The sequence below is a fragment of the Bacillus rossius genome, chromosome 6, assembly GCF_032445375.1.
Source record: "Bacillus rossius redtenbacheri isolate Brsri chromosome 6, Brsri_v3, whole genome shotgun sequence".
Taxonomy (NCBI): domain Eukaryota; kingdom Metazoa; phylum Arthropoda; class Insecta; order Phasmatodea; family Bacillidae; genus Bacillus; species Bacillus rossius.
In genome coordinates, this window is record NC_086334.1 from 46,751,582 (window position 1) to 46,770,349 (window position 18,768).

Below are 18,768 nucleotides of genomic sequence, written 5' to 3' on the forward strand. Positions count from 1 at the left end.
CTCCAGAATTCACTACGTGCAAGATGAAATAAAGTCAGGGCCGGCGCGTCCATATAGGCGAACTAGGCAACCGCCTAGAGCGCCAAGTAGCTGGGGGCGGCGCAGCACGACACATAACAGCTGATATAATATGTTTAACGATTATTGAAACTAGATGAAAATGGATTTTTGTAACAGTTTGGAATGTTTATATTGATATAAGTAATTATTTAAAGTCCACGGTGAACTGTTTATGATTTTCAATAAGTAAAAAAGTAAAAAAATACACAAGCCTGCTTACATTTGATTGTTGACAAAATCTTAGGCTTACGTGATGTATTTTGAGGCAAGGAAATTTTTTTTTCGGGTGTCCGGCCGGTGGGGGGGGGGGGGGGAGGGGGGAGAATTAAGGTTTTTCGCCTAGGGTGCCAATTTACCTTGCACCGGCCCTGAATAATGTCCAAATATAAAATATATTATATTATCTTTTCCATCGTTTTAAAAATAATAATGCTTTAATGAAACATCAATTAAAATATAAAATCATGCGCCAATTCTATGGAAGAAAAAAATAGCCATGTGTTGTACAAAGTTACAATAATCTTTCTTGTAAGTTACTACTATCAACTATTTCTTGGCAAATGTTTGCCAATGAAATCTATTGCAAAAGTATGGAAAATATTTCTGTGCGTGTAACCCCCCCGTTACAAGACCTCAGCCGACTGTTCTCGTTGGTTTGGTTGTCTTCACTATATGGTCTTTCTCTTTGCAAGAATGTGCATCATTTTTGATGATTTTGCGTCCAGTATTTCGTCATTTATGTTTAATGTGCGTTCTCTTTGATGAATGTGTGTTCAAAATGTGCGTCTTAGATGACGAATATTAGTTCCAAAGTGCGTCCTTTTTGCTGAATGTGTGTCCCAATGTGCATTCTTTTGGTTGGAAGTGTGACCAAATGTGTGTCATAGATGGAAAATGTCCGTCCAAATAGGCTTCCTAGACGATGAATATGTTTCCCAGCGTTTGTTCATTTTTGTTGAATATATTTCCAAACGTGTGACGTAAATGACAAATAATGTTCCATGTGCATCCTTTTGATTAGATGTTAGTTATGTCGTAGATGACGAATGTGCGTCCAAATTTGTGTCCTAGATCGCGAATGTGCGTCCAAACGTGCGCCGTATTTGATTAATGTGTGACCCAATGTGTGTCTTTTTATGTCATTTATATCCAAATGTGTGACCTAAATGACGAATTGGTATCCCAATGTGCATCTTTTTGGCTGAATGTGCATAGTCAAGTCTAGTCAGGACTGACTATTTAATGGTTCTGCACCTATAGGTCTTGTAGTAAGCCTAAAACATATTTCAGAAATTCTTGGTCCTATAGCAAACATAAATTGATTTCATGCTTATTTAGTTGGTCAATATGCTTGTAAAAGGTTATAACCGTACTGAATATAAGGCAGATTGGAGAATATTGTGTTGACTCCTTTAAATACGTCATTGATTGTTTTAAAGGCATAAATATAATTGAAAAAGAAGACTTCGGGGTTCGTATATGCTTGGCCTATATTGGTATTCTAGTAGTAATAAGTAACACCGAATACGACCATCATTGTCAGCAGAATGATGGTAACTTATATTCAGTCGGGTAAGTTGTCTTTTATAGAATCCTGGTTAGTAATGAGGGTACATAATTATAATAAGTTTTTTAGAAAATAATTAAAATTTGCATCAATCAGTGGTCCAACCAAAGAAGGGAATCAATCAAATTTATCACTATTAATATGTGTATTTATTAATTTCGGATTATGTCGAAAAATGTTTGGACGATAATTAAAGATTTTCAGTATGGCGAACAACGTAGCAGAGAAAATAGTGGATGCTACGATAGTTGACTGTCTGTTGATCATAAGCAAACATTGTGGGTGCACGCTCTTGCAGACAAAACCCAAGATGGCGAATTCAAGAAGACTGCCATGTCGTCTCAATGACGGAATTAATGTATATGCGATCCAGCTTTGGGAAGCACTTGTGACCGTACGACTGGTAGTTTGGTCGCGAGCGCGTAGCGGGAGTTCGCAGGGCGGGAAGAAGGGTGAGACGAGGGATGTCACGAGGGATGTCACGAGGGGTGTGACGGATCACCTCGACGGTGAAGAACTGGTCGGTGGCCTCCTGCGGCTGCGTGGTCATGCCGCGCACCAGGTCGTCGAAGTTGGAGCCGCGCTCGATCACCTCGGGCCGGTTGAAGTGGTCGCTGAGCCGCAGCGCGCCGCGGGAGTCGCGGTGCTCTCCCAGCAGCCTGCGGACAACCAGGCGGGGGTGAGACACTGCCCCAACCCCCCCCCCCCTGCAGCCCGCGGACAACCCGGCGGGGGTGAGACACTGCCCCCCCCCCTGCAGCCAGGCACAGACATCGCCGGAACTCTCCGAACCCTCGGAACTCCCGCGGAGGCCGGCGACGTCGCTTATATACCCGTGGCGTTCTTCTCGAAGGGACGAGAGCGGCTGTGACGTGGCCAACCCTACTCCCGAAACATCCAGAACAGCGACGCTTATTCACGCCACTCCACGCGGCGGCCTCTGCAAGCCCAGAATTCCCAGGCCGCTAAAGGCGATAATAGCCCGAGGCCGGACGGTGCTCGGGGTGCGGAGGGGGAAGGGTGACGAGGACCCTTGTAATCCGTCCAGGCACGCGTGGCATGCCTTACTTCAATGAACAGAGCGTGAAGTCAGTGGCCGTGCGGGGCCGCTAGCCATCTCCAAACCTGGCTCGCATAGCGGTCTTGGCACAATACACTGTCCTTCGAAACTGTTTCCAAAATGCAAACACACCACACTTGACAAAAGGTTTCGGACTCATTCCTTGCACGAGGCCACTGCTACTCGCAGAATCCATGGCTGTCTGTTTTAACACCAGAGGCTTTTAAGTCTGTTATACGTTCAGGCTGTCCTGATTTTTTCGTCTTTCAGTGGTTTTCCGATACCACTCAGCAGAAGTTCTGGATGATTCCTTGCCATGCAAGTGGTTTATTGGTTCAGATCACTCGCCTTCCACCTATGTGTGCTCCATCCTCGGCGATGTTCACCTGAGTTCATTATTATAGCCTTATTGTTTTGACAAATTTCAGGAATCAATATAGTTAAATACGAAATTAATTATAACGTGTAAGCTCATATCAAAGCTAGAACCTTAGCTTATTGTGATGAACATGAAGGGGCCTTATATTTTGCTTGAAGGTGCACACGTGTAACATGTGTCCATCCCTGTTCTGAGGAATAAGTAAATAGACCTTTGGGCTGGCGTTGCCTCGAACAGAATTAGGGTCACCATCGTTGAGTCCCTCTCTTAGTGTTTATCAAATAAATTGTCAACTTATTTAGTTTAGTCTACCAACCATATGGAGTGATGTTTGACACGCATTGAAACGAAAGTACAATCACGGCCGTCGTTTGCATCAGCCTCTTCTGGGGACGACCGTGGTGAGCGGCTTAGATGACTCGCCACCCGCCACAGTGACCTAGGTTCGTTTCCCCGGAGGGTCGCGCCCGGATAGCTCGCCAGTGGGGAGACGTGGCGAAGGACGTCGTCATGAGCTGGTGAAATTTTTCTCAGTGTGTTCACCCCCCTCCTAAAAACAACCAGAACCTATAACTCCACCAATAATGCATTACACATTCACATCTCATCAACCCTCGTGGTATCCAATGACCTCGATAACGACGGAATGCTGATTCGTAAACCATTTGTTCACCAGCATCTTGTAACATAACATAGAAAGCGAAAGAAGCCATGTTAGTTTCAACAATTTTGTTTTCGTCATAACACGTAATAATTTAGAATCTTTCCTTCGTAACCCATTACGAGATTTTCAATAACAATAAAATAATATCTATTGGCGGTCTCGTTACAATTGTAGTCATTGCAAACAATAAATTCAAGGATTTCATCTTAATAATACTTCATATACTATGCTGTAAAACAATGTTAAATTTTCAACACTTTACCAATTAAAAATTTTGAAGACTAAAAACAGTTGAAAATAATATGGCGTAAATCTGTTAATTCACCTTATCTTTAGATTTTAAAAAAAATTATTTTACAACGCAGATAAACCATGTGTGTGCCATGGGGAAACACTTTAATTGCCGAGACTAAGACCGATTTTTAAAAGTGTAATTAATAAATATTACTAACAAAGGTACTTTAATTGTGGGTAAAATACATAAGATATTATCACGCAAATGAACCAGTAAAAATTAATTCACTTTATTTGGTAGCCACATATTTTGTGGTCTGGAATACCAGAAATACTGCATCTCCTACTCATTTATATAGAACATGACAATGACTTTATTACAAAATAGTCTTGTTTTATACAGTGTAAATTTCTTCTAGTAAGCAATTAGAAATCTATTAGTTAAATTATCATTATAAAGCAAAAATTTGATTTTGATCCTCCCGTCCAAGTTTTTTTTTTTTTGGCAAGTAGTTATGGGCCCATCCAACAGATAGCATCACATGTCTAAAAAAAATCGTCTCAGTTCCCATTGCAAAGAGTTGCACTCTTCTATATCTATGACGTGCGCGATAGTTGTGACACTCACTGCAACCAGCCGGCGATGTTGGTGTGGAAGTAGCGGAAGGCCGCCGTGGAGTGTCCGTTGAGGATGGACGGGTCCACGGACTCCTGGTAGTCGTGCGTGAAGCCGTAGCCCTCGTGTATCAGACCGTGCACCTTGGCGTGGTGCTCGCCTGCGACACCAAGATATGTCACAGCACGGGTGCCGAGCAGAGAAATACATAAACAGGAATACCTCTGATAAAAAACAATTTTTGTATGTGTGACTTCTTAGCTCTCGGTATACGGCATTTGGTAGAAAAATTTTCATGAATGGTACGGAAGTCGCATGGAACAGAAATGTGTAACCACAATGCTGCCATCAGTGGCGAATGGACAAAACCAAAGTTCACAATTACAAGGGAAAACTGTATAGTATTTTTTAACTACTTAATGAATTTTTTCAAGATAGGTAGTATTATTTTAAGGAATTCCTTTTCTAAAACCCGGAGCTTAGTATTTTTTTCAAGACTTTTTTTTCACCTTCATCGGAGCCGTTTCATTACATAGTTTAAAATTTCTGTCTGCTAATCGAATCGTTCGATAGTCGACGAAAGCTGCTCTAGCAACGAATTCTAGCGGCGGGTGGGTGAAACTATGTGTGATTCGCGTCCAGAAATGTAGTTAAAACACAATTTGCGTACATATATGTTTATTACGCTCGGCATTATTTTAAAGATATCTACTTTAAATTTCGTATCCGAGTTTCGTATTAAAAGTATATTTGCAACATTTGTTACCGAGGTTAGATGTTAGAATACATCACTGACGAGTGCTGAAAAACTCGCTCACGTGTTTTTCGCAATTGTTTTCTTTACGTGTGTACATAATCACAGAGGAAAACATCAGGGATCGTTCGGACGAGCAGTAGCCACTGCATGCCTCTCTGTCGAGTGGTCGGCGCGATAAGACACGACGTGCCCGTGCAGGAGGTCCATGACGATGCTCTGGAAGGGAGGAAAGCAGAGTACCCGGAGAAAACCCATTCACCTGCGACAACGTCCACCAAGTTTCCCTCTTGGAGGGTAACTGTGTGAATGTGCGTGTATATGAATAATTTATTGTAAGAAAATGTATTAGGTACGAGACTTCAGATCTGGTGGCTTATTCAAAGTTAATCGTTAAGATAGAATATGTCGTTTCGCATCGATTATAGTTAATTCTTGCCAGTTCCATGTTCACGATTTTTTCGTGTTTTAGTTCATGTCGAAAATCATTTAAAGCTTTTTTTTCTGAACTATCTTGCTAGTTACCGAATCGAATAAAGAATTGTATGATATAAATTAGATTATTTTTACGTAACATTCCCCGTATCAAGTTATATTCGGCTTCGAGTCGCAAAAGAGGAGAGACAAGCAAAGAATCCGAACTTGCTAAAGCGTACGTAGCGCACCTATCAACGTCTACATTAAGTTCATCGTCACATCCGGCGAGTCATATCGCGATCTAATTACATCGATATTGTGATGGCTATGTTGCGCGGGAAATCTCCTCACCATCAAAGCTACGCTCTTGCATAGCCTGCTGGATTAATGTTGCTGAAATTGTTGTATGCCATTAAAACTGTTTTATAGGTTTTTGGGTGTTTTTGCGGGAGCTGTAACCGGTACAATTATGCTTAAAAGGAAAAGAGACATCCAAGCAGTGGTTTCGCACAACATTAAAAAAGCTCGATGGTGCACTCCCCATGTGCAACACACAGCAAAGAGCAACACAGTATTGATTGGCGAACAGTTATGTAAACACAGAGCATGCGTGTAACTGCAGTGACGTGGCGGCTGTCCACTCTGTTTTCACTGGAAGTGATGCACGTTGCCTAGCTTACAGAGTTTTTCAAACACACCGCTAATGCCCGAGGGCTGCTTTAAGACTAAGTGTGTGGCTAATGATGGCCGAGTTAGTTTGCCAGAGGCACACAATCAACATCTCCAAGTGTTGATGCATAGAGACGCTGTTCAAACCATTATCAAAAATAAAACATTTTAAAAACCTTAAGCTTTTGCCCTTCTCACAAAATCACAAAATGTTTTTTCACCCTGTTTAAGTGTAACATATAATCACACGACAGGAAAAATATTCCAAATACCCGTAAATTTCAGCCAAATCTTATCCATTGACTTCTACATAACAATTACTATATAAAACACTAACTGGGAGACAAGTAAATGTAAACAAATTTAATATTGGACATGCAATTCAACAGAGACAATACTTTACCTCTAATGACGATTCCTCCATACTATTAAGATATATGAACTACCAATAACAACTATCATTTAAAGAACAATACAATGTGAAGAGCCAAAAAGTGCCCTAAAGATGCTGTGCTCTAACCTAGAAACACTGGCAGCCACTCGTAGTAGGAGATGTGCTGGTGTTCAGCGATGACTATCCTCCTGGCCTCCTGGTACAGTCTCTCGTCGTCCCAGTGAGGGTTGAGCTGCTGCAGATGACCCGACACTCTGTTGTGCTCTCGCAGCAGGATGATCTGCAGGATCGTCAGCTGCGGGTTCTGGTTCATGCGCGAGTCACCTGAAGACACAACAGACTGATGACTATCCTCCTGGCCTCCTGGTACAGTCTCTTGTCGTCCCAGTGAGGGTTGAGCTGCTGCAGATGACCCGACACTCTGTTGTGCTCTCGCAGCAGGATGATCTACAGGATCGTCAGCTGCGGGTTCTGGTTCATGCGCGAGTCACCTGAAGACACAACAGACTGATGACTATCCTCCTGGCCTCCTGGTACAGTCTCTCGTCGTCCCAGTGAGGGTTGAGCTGCTGCAGATGGCACGACACTCTGTTGTGCTCTCGCAGCAGGATGACCTGCAGGATCGTCAGCTGCGGGTTCTGGTTCATGCGCGAGTCACCTGAAGACACAACAGACTGATGACTATCCTCCTGGCCTCCTGGTACAGTCTCTCGTCGTCCCAGTGAGGGTTGAGCTGCTGCAGATGGCACGACACTCTGTTGTGCTCTCGCAGCAGGATGACCTGCAGGATCGTCAGCTGCGGGTTCTGGTTCATGCGCGAGTCACCTGAAGACACAACAGACTGATGACTATCCTCCTGGCCTCCTGGTACAGTCTCTCGTCGTCCCAGTGAGGGTTGAGCTGCTGCAGATGGCACGACACTCTGTTGTGCTCTCGCAGCAGGATGATCTGCAGGATCGTCAGCTGCGGGTTCTGGTTCATGCGCGAGTCACCTGAAGACACAACAGACTGATGACTATCCTCCTGGCCTCCTGGTACAGTCTCTCGTCGTCCCAGTGAGGGTTGAGCTGCTGCAGATGGCCCGACACTCTGTTGTGCTCTCGCAGCAGGATGATCTGCAGGATCGTCAGCTGCGGGTTCTGGTTCATGCGCGAGTCACCTGAAGACACAACAGACTGATGACTATCCTCCTGGCCTCCTGATACAGTCTCTCGTCGTCCCTGTGAGGGTTGAGCTGCTGCAGATGACCTGGAGGATCGTCAGCTGTGTGTTATGTTTCATGCTCAAGTCACTGGAAGACCAGAACTACGAAGTATGGCGAGAAATTTGCTTTTTTCTTTTGTCATTCTGAAATATAACACTTGTGAGGATCAGAGGGTTTCCTAACTGCGAACCACCATTTCACTAATCATGACACGACCATCACCCTGTGTTGATGGCTGAGGATCTAAGTAATAATCTGGGCTGATAGCCTATCATCAGCTGGTGAATGTAAGCTTACCTGATGATTTGGGAAGGAACGTCTGAAGTCATTCTTGTCAATAACTACGAAAAGTTCAATTTAAACAAAGCCATTCTCACACCTATCCCAAAGGACATTGAAATTAGGTTTTACGATAAAAAAGGGATAACAAATTATCTGTTATATCAGTTCATTATTTCAGGCCTTGGACTATTATTAGAGGTGCTGTAAAATATTTAGTTTTGGAAGTAACAGGTTCTGAGAACACAGTAAGGAAACCATGTTTCCATCCTCAGGTTTCCTGTACAACTAAAATTTCCTTTCGTATTCAATATTATAAATATCAGTATAAATTTAAATGCTTAAGAAAGCCAAGCTTTTCCGTGATTATTTTTATAATATGTCTTCTTCCACTAGGTCAAAAGATTCAATGGAGTATAACGTTATGTAATGTCATGTCATGTGGTGAGTATAATTTAGGATGGTACATTTGAATTGCTGAACCTTTCAATGATACTTTGCGGGGGATACTGTGATACCCTGCACCATTTCATCCTCTTGCTACAGATAGGGTGATTATAGTTGATGATGGTACTTGAGAATTGTTGAACCTTTCAATGAAACTTTGGGGGGATACTGTGATACCCTGCACCATATTGATAAGTCACTGTTCATTCAGAGTGATGAGCGGGAGTGATAGAGGGGGGAGATGGTGTGGTTACCGGCGAGGTAGCATGCCTCCTCCTCGGCTATGTGGTCGCAGACCGCCGTCTTGTTGGGCGCCGAGGGGGGGAATGGCCGACCGTGCTTCACCACCGTCCTCAGGCGACCTCCTTGGAACTCCCTCAGCGAGCTGGCCAGCTCGGCGGTCGATCCGTACACCAGCGAAGCGTCCAGGTAGTGCGTCACCGACACGATCTGCAACCATGACACGTACGCCGTGACGACGTTTAGGCCGTGGGGGTATTAGTCCATGGAGTTTGTGTCTGTTATAAAGTTGAAGTCACTCTGGCCAGCGAATGATCTCCAAAACAAAACGTAACTGTTTCAGGGGGTGACCACGTCTGCATACTTACATGGTAAGTGTGTTCAGCCTTTTTTTCCAATCTTATTGTTGAATTGTGTATGTTTTAATTGTGGAAATAGTTTTAAATGGATTTGTTCAAGAAAGTTGACTGTGTTTCTCGAAAGAGATTCTAATTCATACTTACTAACAAGTTATCACGAAGAACCATATACAAAATGTTTTGGATGGATTAATATGGTGATGGCGAGGTTAAAATGTGACTTCACCTACGTCACAGCATGCAGTCTCCGGACAAATCTTAACTTCGTGATCATGACGTCTGTTCCAAATTTGAAGTTACTCTGGTAAGCAAACGTTTAACAAAAAATATGTAGCTGAATAAATGATAATGCTACACGATATTTTAACTACTGGAAAAATGTTCTTTGAATGATTCTTGCAAAAGGGAAGATTGCTTTAAAATTTTCTTCTAGTGCTAATATGTGATGTCTATGAATTTAAATTTTGATATCTGCTGATATTGGGTTCATTTCTCTGTTTTTTTTATTAATCCCTTCATATGTTCTTGAGGTTACTCTATTCCATACAGTGCAAACCATCAATAGCGTATTTCCAAACAAAAAAATTCAATATAATACTTGCTTGGAACACACCCACGCCCAAAATTCTGACCTCCATTGTTGGTACCTGCCACTGTAAGTCGTGTTTTCTACTGTTCCTAAATATTAATGCTAGTAATACATACATTTCCTATAAATTTTACTTTTTCATCAACAAATTTAGAATAAATGCAATGTATTCATCGTGTATAGCCAACATAATTGTGTTGGTTACTAAATTCCATTGAATTTTCAAGAAATATATTAAAATATATTTTTAAAGAATAAGATATGGAAAATTTTTAACGATCCACTTTGCAATGGATAGGTCTTCAAGCAATTCTACCTTTTGTCTGATTATAAACAAAATAAGTATCTAATCATGAACTACCCAGTAAAGATATCTTTTTAAGTCATAGGCAAAGAACAGTGACCATTTTACCGAATTTTTAGAGCTTTGTGGAGACTCTTGTAGAGGTAATTAAAACAGCTAATTGTTCTAGTCCCTATTTACGCCACTTGTCTTCAAGGGCTTCGAGCACGAAATTTGAATAAGTTTCAAGATATTAAGTCGTAAACATTTACGATCGTGTTTTCTGTGTGCTTTGTGGTTCATACGACATAAAGAAACCATAACTTTGGGGCTTTTTAACTTAAAAAATTGTTGAAAGTTTGTTTTTGTGGGAGTTTTACGTTTCTTTGACAACGAGGTCATTACATAGTCGTCAAATCAGTACACAAAAAACGCATACGAGGAAATGAATCAGCATTGACTTATTGCAAGGAAACATCTCCATATTTGAATGGAGTGATTTCTGGACATCGTGGAAAACCAAAGTCATGATGGCAGACTCGGGGTTTCAACATGTGCACTTCAGAATACGATTCGATGTTTGACTGCTACGCTGCCTCTCTCAGTATTGCTTGGAGGTGTGCGCACTTATTATGACTTTGCGTCGGAAGTATACCTCCAATGCCGCAGAAGACTGTAATATCCACTTAGTCACTTTAATGAGTAGCAATAAGTTTCTTGGCGCGAACTTCCGTCACAACGTGTTATTTGTGAATCTGTCCCACATTCTGGCCTTAGTGGTTAAGGATTCTTGCTGGTGAGACAATATTCCGGCTTCGAATCCCAAATGGTCGAGGATATTTCATTTTTGGTAGATTTCCTTCTAGGGTCAGGGACTGGTTATGGTGTTGTCCCTTCTCTCTGCACTGCGGAAATTAATTGTTAACCCCTGCAGACTCCTCATCTCATGAAAACCCCAGGTGTGTTGTAGCTTCCACTACCGAAGCGGTATTTGGGCTCACCGGGCTTGGTCACGACTATTAGGGAATCATCAACATAATTTGATCTTTTTCTTGATAATCCGAAGTTTGGGACTCGTAAAACTGTGCCTTCCTACAGCATGACGATGTATACCATAAGTACAGACAAATCCGAGCCAATATTTGGCTATCCCTTATGGGTTTTTGAAAGGAAAGGCTTTAAAATTGGTTAAAAGTGGCAATGCTGTGCGTGAGTATATGGGCTGAAATTGTTCCAGATATCATCGAGGATACTTATTTACCAACAAGTCATTCAATTCTAATCACTGCTTGGTTTTTTCACGCAATGCTATACATCTCGCAGCACTGTAACAGTGTGTGTGGTATCGGAGTGACAGTGTCACTGCTCAGATGGGCACAGTTGCAATCACTCGTATTTTTTTTTTATAGTGGGTGGTATGGTCCGTGTCATATTTTCACCCCAAACACCAAACATTATGGCGATGTTTTTGTTTTGTTTTTGTTATCATGAAGTTGCCTAGAGTCTAGCAAACTTGATGTAGCAGCAGGAATATGATCATATATTACTTTCAAGTTCTTTAGTTTATAAAACAAGCCAAGGTCATTGATTATTTAGAAGTTTTTTGAAGAAATATGAAAGCCTGCTCTTCAGAATCTGTGCTATTTACCTTAAACACAGTTTAGAAACAGCACCTAAATGCTTACCAGTCATATGGGTTATCCTAAAAGTAAAATCCATGTACAAGTTGTTGCTGCATTGTCCGAAATTGTTTTCTGTATTAACTGCTCTTGTTGCAGATGTCTCGTCGTTGTTAACCTTTTTAGTGTTCGTCTGTGCTGTAATTATTTTCTGACTAAACTCCACGGAATTCCGTTGAGGCCACTTGTGGCGGCCTCAGTCGTCTTGGTTATTACTATTACCTTTATTTTGCGTAAAGTTTATTTTAAGATGACTTAATTTTTTTAATAACATTATTTATGTGTTTATATTATTTAATGGTGTATGTTATTATTTATTTATTGTAACTTTTTAATCGTATACCTTTTTTATTTTACGTTAAGTACCCTTATTCTGGAGTGGGACTTGCAAGAAATAACCAGAACGATCTAGCGGAGTGAGGGGAGGTAGTAGAGGAGGGGGGGTGACGTCAGCTGACGTGACAACGGAAGGCGACGGCCAGCTGTTTGCTGCAGGGGAGTGTGTGTTTGACCGCCGGCCGCGGAACTACTCGGTGGATAGTAGAATTTGCATCCCAGCGATGAGTAACTGGTGTTACGTTACGTGAATAAGATTTAATATGACGGTAACGCCACGACACCTTGGGCGAAGCAACATAAGTGGTGGTATACGAGAACGTGATATTTGGGGGCCTAGTGCACGGGCCACCGATACAGCGCGATGCAAGAGGCGCTAAAAAGTGAGTGGGGTTTACACCCGACCCCGGCAGTCACCAACTACAGAGGTATGCTTCAGTAACAAGTAAGTGCGAGAACTGGATTTTGTACTTTTTGCCCGGCTGGTATGACTTATGGAAGACGTGTTTGAAAGACAGAGTGCGGCGACGGGAATTGCTGGTTGAATTTATCTAGACTGAAGGACGTCACTATTTCGTTCCCCCCCCCCCCCACCGTAATAGACTTTGTGGGACTTTGGAATATAATTAAGTTTAGTGTAAGAGTGTCTGTATACAAATGTCGCTACATTTGTTGAATTCAATTATAGCAATTTAAATGATATCTCGAATTAACCTTTTAGATCCCTTTACCCTTTTACAGTACTTAATTTTGAGCATCTTATTTTTGTTAATTCATTATTATAACTATCACAATAGGTTATGCAGGACTGTCGGTAAATTTAGCATGCTAATGATTTATTTTGCGCACTGGCCAAATGTTACACCAGTCCATGCGCGCCTGTTGAATTTAATTTTACTACACTTTCAATATCAGCATGGCAGTGGTGACGCGTATACGGGACTGGCGTGGCGAGTGCGGACGTGTGCAACTACCCCGGTATAAGGGGGGTTGGCCACAAGTGCGCCACTCTGCTACGGCAGTCTTGTTATTAGTTTTTGCAGTGATAGCAAGAATTACGTTTTCAAGCATAATGGATACCTTAAATAAACCTTTGAATTCAAGTTTGGAACGCGAAGATTTGGTGGTATGTTTACGGGAAGCGGGATTAAATGTAACAGCTGATGATGATGTACCGTTTTTAGAATTGCTATGGGCGGAGTATAATTTAAAAAAGGAGCGAGATATGTTGGTATCTGCATGTGCGGTAGAACCCCCCGCGGAGGATTTGGCTGGCCGGATTGTGTGTGATTCTTTTGGTAAAGACTTAGATAAGTTTCCGGTGTTGAAAGAAAATACGATTGATGAATTAATTAGGTTTTGCTGGGAAGTGGATCGGTTGCAAGAAAGTTATATTTTTGAAAATGATTCGCAGTTGTTGAGGAGCGTAATTGGTAAAAGCTATGGGTTAGCGCGTCATATTATTACTCGCGGCGTAAAAGATAAGTTATGTTGGGAAAAGGTTAAAGAGTTATTATGGCGGAATTTATGTCCTAAGCGGGTCAAGTTGGGATTAATACACAAACGGGTTGGCCGTTTTCAGAAACCCGACGAGAAGGTGGCTGTATTTATGTTGGATGTGTTACAAAATATAAAATTGTTTGGGGTAGAATTTTCTGAAGTGGAAATCATTGATATGATTATTGAAAACATGCGTCCGGATATAAGGAGAGAATGTGCTTTTAATAAGAGGCCACGGAATTTAGAAGAATTACATGAATGGGCTGTAGAGGCCGATAATATAAAATTTGTACAGGAAGAGTATGCGAGAGTGACAGGTCAGGATCCTTACTCCAAGTCGGTTCCTGATCCTATGGTTTGTATGGGAGGGATTAAAAATCAGGTTGAAGTGAATAAAGGCAATAATCATTACAGAGATAGGGAGAGCAGTAAAAAAGAATGTGTCTTTTGTATGAAAAAAGGGCATTTGGTACAGTTTTGTTGGCGGCGTTCAAAGGGATCTATGGGGCACGGGGATATTAAGAATAACAGTAACAATAATAATAAAGAGGTTATTTGTTATTATTGTTGAGAATTTGGACATTTTCGTAAAGAATGTAGTAAACAGCGGCGGAAATGTGAATTATGTGGCTATTGTGGGAAAAGCGGCCATAGGTCGCCGAAGTGTAGGCTAAAACGGCAGGATAATCTTTTTAGATTTAAAGATAAGCATAGAGTAATGGTCATGCGGGAATCTAACAATTTCTATGCCTCTGTTAAAGTGGGCCCAGAGTCAATAAAGGCCTTAGTCGATACGGGAGCGAGTAAGAGTTTCATAAGTTGGGAGTTTTATCAGCATTGTAAACAAAACAAATTAGTTAAAAAGGGAAGTGACCTTATTGAGGAGGGGATAACCATTCAGCTAGCTGATGGGAAAGTCCGAGAAAGTAATAGGAGGGTTAAATTGCATATTAAAATTCAGAAATTTTCGTGGGATCGTGAATTTTATGTAATCCCCAACCTTATTTGTAAGATGATTTTAGGTTTGGATTTTTTAAGCGACACCTGAACTGTAATCGATTGTAAGAAACAACAGTTGTGTTTTGGTTTTGAGCCCCGGTTTAAAGTAGGTTTAGTGAAACCCTTGGGGAAAAGAAAGGTGATTTGTGGTGGAATTGAAGGGGCGAGAGAAAGGCTTAGTGAAAGAGAAATTGAGAAAATTCAGGGAATTATTAATGAGTTTCAGGACGTTATTACCAAGAAAGTAGGAAAGTGTGTTATGGAGCCTTATGAAATTAAAGTCACCGATGAAGTCCCAGTAAAGTGTGCCCCTTACCAATGCGCCCCACCTAAAATGCAAGCATTTAGGGCTATAATTAAGGACTTGCTTAAACAAGATATCATAACCGAATCTAACTCCGCCTATGCTTCTCCCGCCTTTTTAGTGAAAAAGAAAACGCCTGGTGAATATCGTTTGGTTCTTGATTATAGAATGTTGAACCAAAAGATCCGGGTAGATCCTTTCCCCATGCCTAAAATTGAGGTTATTTTCCAGTATTTAAGCCAAGCCAAATATTTTACCATTCTAGATTTGAATGCCACCTTTCATCAATGTTTGCTGCAACCCGCTAGTCAAAAGTACACAGGTTTCGTAACCCCATGGGGGCACTATGAGTGAAAGAGGGTCCCTTTTGGGGTAAATTTTGGTGCGCAATGCTTATCTAGAATATTGGGGAAATTACTTCAGAATGTACAATATAAGTTTGCCATGAGCTTTTTGGATGATATTTGCATATATTCAAATTCCCTTGATGAACACCTGGAACATTTGCGTGTCGTACTTGGTAAACTAAGGGAAGCAGGTTTCACCTTGAACCCCGAAAAAATTTGTTGGGCGCAAAAGAAAATACACTTTCTAGGTTTTATCGCAGGAGATGGAAAGATGGAGATGGACCCCCAAAAAATAGCCCCAATTGTGAAATTTCCCCCACCTAAAAATGTAAAGGGGGTGATGAGGTTTCTTGGAATGATTGGGTTTTTTAGTCGTTTCATCCCCCATTTTTCTGAATTTAGCAGTGCTCTAAATCACCTAAAAAAGAAAGGAGTTGTATTTGAATGGGGTAAAGAGCAGTATCACGCCTTCAGAGAGTTAAAAAGAGCTATCTCTAATCCAACGGTTTTGATATTGCCCGATTTTAGCAAAAGGTTTGTAGTACTACAGGTAGACGCTTCGAGCCTTGCCTTAGGGGGGGTGCTTTTACAAGAAGGGGAGAAAGGATTACAACCTGTGATGTATATAAGCCGTACGCTCAATAAACACGAGCAGAAATATAGTGTATACGAGAAAGAGGCATTGGCATGCATTTACGCCCTAGAGCATTTTGAAAATTTTATTGAGCATGACGAATTTGATCTGTGTACCGATAATCAAGCTATCACATGGTTGTTTACCCATCCTCGTCAACTAGGAAAAATAGGTCGATGGGTAATGCGGTTAACAAGATTCAGGTTTAAGATTAAGCACATTAAAGGAAACGAGAATCCTGTCGCCGATGCATTATCTCGTATGTATGAGGCTGAAGGACTGCAAGAGGAGGAATCGAATGAGCCTATTCAGAATGAGGATGAGGAAGAAGGGGTAGTAGATGATGAATGTTGCAATGTATTGGGGCAATTTCCTGAAAGTTTTGTAGACTTACGCAAGTGGCAAGAGGAGGATGGGGAAGTAAAGAAAATTAAGAAAGGAATATTAGAATTACGGTATAAGAATTTTTTTTTAAGGGATTGTTATATTATGTGAAAGATGGTAAGAGGAAGGCCTTTGTGCCCCAATCAGTAGTAAATTTAGTTCTACGGTATTATCATGATTCTGTGGTAGGAGGACATGGGGGAATACAGAAAACCTTAGTGAAGATTTCCGAGTCCTTATATTGGCCCGATATGAAGGAAGATGTGGAGAAGTATGTCAAAAGTTGTCGGGTCTGTCAGGCCGCAAAACAGCCACGTACCACTAAAATTGGGGAATATGCGGTGGAAAGGGTTGAACGTCCATGGGAACGTGTCTTTCTAGATATCTTTGGGCCTTTACCCAGGTCGTTAAAAGGAAATGTATACTTGATGAACTTGGTTGATGGGTTTAGTAAGTTTTTTTTTTTTTTTACCTTTGGGTGGTACTTCTAGTGGCCGTGTAGTCAGTGCCTTAATTGAGAGAGTATGGGGTTTGTTTGGTGCTCCTGAAAGTTTAGTGACTGATAATGCCACCTATTTTACAAGCCAGGTTTTTGAGCAAATGTGCTTTAGTTGGGGTATCAAACACTTCACTACGAGCCCTTACTACCCCAATCCGAACCAGGTGGAAAGGGTAAATAAAAATATTAAGATTGCTTTAACTATTTTTAGTCAAAAGGAGCATAGGAGATGGGATGAAAATCTGCAATTTTTGAACATGGCCTTTAATTTGAATAAACACGACTCCACCCAACATACTCCCGCGGAGGTGTTTTTAGGGAGAGATTTGAGCCATCCTCTGTTAAATGTATGGGGAATACACCCGGAAACTTTGAGTATTCATAGTCCTAGACGTTTGGAAGAGGTATGGACAGATGTAGCGATGAATTTAGAAAAGGCTAGAAATAAAATTTGCTCGCAGTTTAACCAATTTCGGAATCCAAATCCTTTCGCGGTGGGGGAGGAGGTGTGGTGTCGTGAACATCATTTGAGTGATAAAAGTAAATTTCGTACTGCCAAGTTGGAATTTGCCTTTGGTGGGCCTTATCGGATAATCAAATTTTTGGGGCCAGTGACGGTCTTATTACAGAAAGTAGGTGAGAACTTAAGAGTAAAGAAGGCTCACATTAGCCATCTAAAGGCAGTAAATTGAGTCTCGCTGTATCTTCAATTGTTAAAACATCCACATTGTAATGTTTGCTTTAATAAGTTAAGGAACTATGTGGCATAAGCTTATTGTTATCCTTTTTTGGTGTTTTAAAATTTTAGATTTTTAGTATGTAATGTTTAGGATACGTTTTGCCTTTTGCATTTATATTTGCATTAGCCATTCTATATGCGTATATTTTTGATAAGATTTTTTGGATTGCTACAGCACTTGTTTAAAAGGGTTTGTTTTCCGAATGGATTTTTTGGAAGTTAGTACCCTTTAGGATCGTAGCTTTAAAGCTTTTAATGTTATTCCAGATTTTATAAACTGTAAGTTCTTATTCTGTAATAATTAATTTCTTTAGTATTTTTTTCTCGTTTAAATTTCAATTTAGTTTTTGGGTGATGTAAAACTTTTTTGAGACTTTGGCTGTAGGTCGGGTTTTTTGCCCTATCTTTGTGCTTTTGAGTCTACTTACTGTTTGCGAGTTTTTCTAGTTTTATTTCCTAGTCTTTTCGCGTTTCTTTCTTCTCTTGTACGTGTTTCTTTGGGTGGCTTTACGTGTCGCGGACCTGATAGTTAAAGGGCTCAAGGAAGTTATCTATATTTTCTTTTAATTTTTTTTGTCGGGGTGGTTGAGGCCACTTGTGGCGGCCTCAGTCGTCTTGGTTATTACTATTACCTTTATTTTGCGTAAAGTTTATTTTAAGATGACTTAATTTTTTTAATAACATTATGTGTTTATATTATTTAATGGTGTATGTTATTATTTATTTATTGTAACTTTTTAATCGTATACATTTTTTATTTTACGTTAAGTACCCTTATTCTGGAGTGGGACTTGCAAGAAATAACCAGAACGATCTAGCGGAGTGAGGGGTGGTAGTAGAGGAGGGGGGTGACGTCAGCTGACGTGACAACGGAAGGCGACGGCCAGCTGTTTGCTGCGGTGGAGTGTGTGTTTGACCGCCGGCCGCGGAACTACTCGGTGGATAGTAGAATTTGCATCCCAGCAATGAGTAACTGGTGTTACGTTACGTGAATAAGATTTAATATGACGGTAACACCACGACACCTTGGGCGAAGCAACATAAGTGGTGGTATACGAGAACGCGATATTTGGGGGCCTAGTGCACGGGCCACCGATACAGCGCGATGCAAGAGGCGCTAAAAAGTGAGTGG

General features: G+C 41.2%; 1 protein-coding gene across 1 annotated transcript in view; it reads right to left on the reverse strand.

Moving 5' to 3' along the window:
• Nucleotides 1-18,768, reverse strand: part of LOC134533143 (peroxidase-like) — a 108,917-nt gene that overhangs the window by 13,128 nt on the left and 77,021 nt on the right. Inside the window, exons 7-10 of the mRNA XM_063370452.1 lie at nt 8,999-9,194; nt 6,941-7,138; nt 4,593-4,740; nt 2,130-2,286 (exon numbers count right to left, since the gene is read on the reverse strand). Coding sequence (XP_063226522.1) covers nt 2,130-2,286; nt 4,593-4,740; nt 6,941-7,138; nt 8,999-9,194 — 699 coding nt within the window. The remainder of the gene's footprint in view (nt 1-2,129; nt 2,287-4,592; nt 4,741-6,940; nt 7,139-8,998; nt 9,195-18,768) is intronic.